The sequence below is a fragment of the Monoraphidium neglectum genome, assembly GCF_000611645.1.
Source record: "Monoraphidium neglectum strain SAG 48.87 unplaced genomic scaffold scaffold04091, whole genome shotgun sequence".
In the NCBI taxonomy this organism is placed as follows: Eukaryota; Viridiplantae; Chlorophyta; class Chlorophyceae; order Sphaeropleales; family Selenastraceae; genus Monoraphidium; species Monoraphidium neglectum.
The window spans coordinates 1-1,013 of NW_014009538.1; the positions used below are offsets into that span (position 1 = coordinate 1).

The 1,013-nt window shown below is 71.2% G+C and overlaps 1 protein-coding gene across 1 annotated transcript in view; it reads right to left on the reverse strand.

The window, feature by feature from the left end:
• Positions 1 to 230: 230 nt before the first annotated feature.
• MNEG_13853 (phosphodiesterase 1C, calmodulin-dependent 70kDa) overlaps positions 231 to 1,013 on the reverse strand; it is a gene marked incomplete at both ends in the record, with an annotated part of 2,773 nt that continues 1,990 nt past the window's right edge. The window contains 2 exons of the mRNA XM_014037674.1: positions 231 to 482; positions 743 to 796. Of these exons, the coding sequence (XP_013893128.1) occupies positions 231 to 482; positions 743 to 796 (306 nt within the window). The remainder of the gene's footprint in view (positions 483 to 742; positions 797 to 1,013) is intronic.

Below are 1,013 nucleotides of genomic sequence, written 5' to 3' on the forward strand. Positions count from 1 at the left end.
GTGTGTGTGTGTGTGTTTGTGTGTAGTGTGTGTGTGTGTGTGTGTGTGTGTGTGTGTGCAAGCGTGTATGCGTGTGTGGGTGTGTTCGGGGGGGTCTTGAGCGGCGCACGCGCCGGCGCGGCGAGCGTCGAAGGCTTCGGCCCGACCGCTGCAGGCGCCACGCCCCCCGCGCCGCCGCGGGGGGCGAGCCCGTCCGCAGCAACCCCATCAGAGCCCCGAAGCCTGGCCCATCAGCGCTCGCTCGACGCCGCCCGCATCCACGGCGCCCCCCGCGGACCCACCTGTGCAAACAGCCGGATGAAGTCCAGCTGCGCCCGCGGCAGCGTCACGCGCGCGGGGTCGCACATGGCCGAGACGGGCAGCCCGTGCTCCGCCTCCCGCTCGCCCTGCTGCAGGAACTCTGCCACGACGCGCTCGGCCCAGGCGGCAGCCAGGGGGAAGGGGCGGGCGGGGTTCGCCAGGTCAGCGAGGTGGACCAGCACCTGGTGGGTGGGGGGTGGTTGAGTGGGTGATTGGTTGGTTGGTTGGTGTATTGCGCTTGTGCGTACGAGCACGGGCGTACGTGCACGCATATGTGTGTGCATGTGCATGTGTGCGAGCGCGCGCGCGTTTTGTGGGCAAGGGGTGACACAGGCGGCCTGCGAGGCAAGCCCCTCACCACCTCCCTATCAACCCGAATTTGGCACCTCAACCCCCCATGCTGGACCGCTGCTGCGCGCTCCGCGCGCCGCCCTGCCCCCACCTGCAGCAGGAGCGCCCTGTCCTTGTCGCCCCACAGCCGCACGTCGGGGCAGGCCTGCGCGCAGACGGGCCGAGCGCACACGGATGTAAGGCGCGCACTAGTTTGAGGTGCGGTCGGTCAGGCGCACGCCAGACTGGCGGCCGCAAGCGCGCTCGCGACGCAAGCAGCACGTGTCCATGGGCGCCCAACAAGCGGCCACCCGTTCGGCCCGCAGAGCAGAGCCGGAGCCTCGCGCGAGCGCCGCCGCTGGCGCCCCGCCGCCCCACCGCCC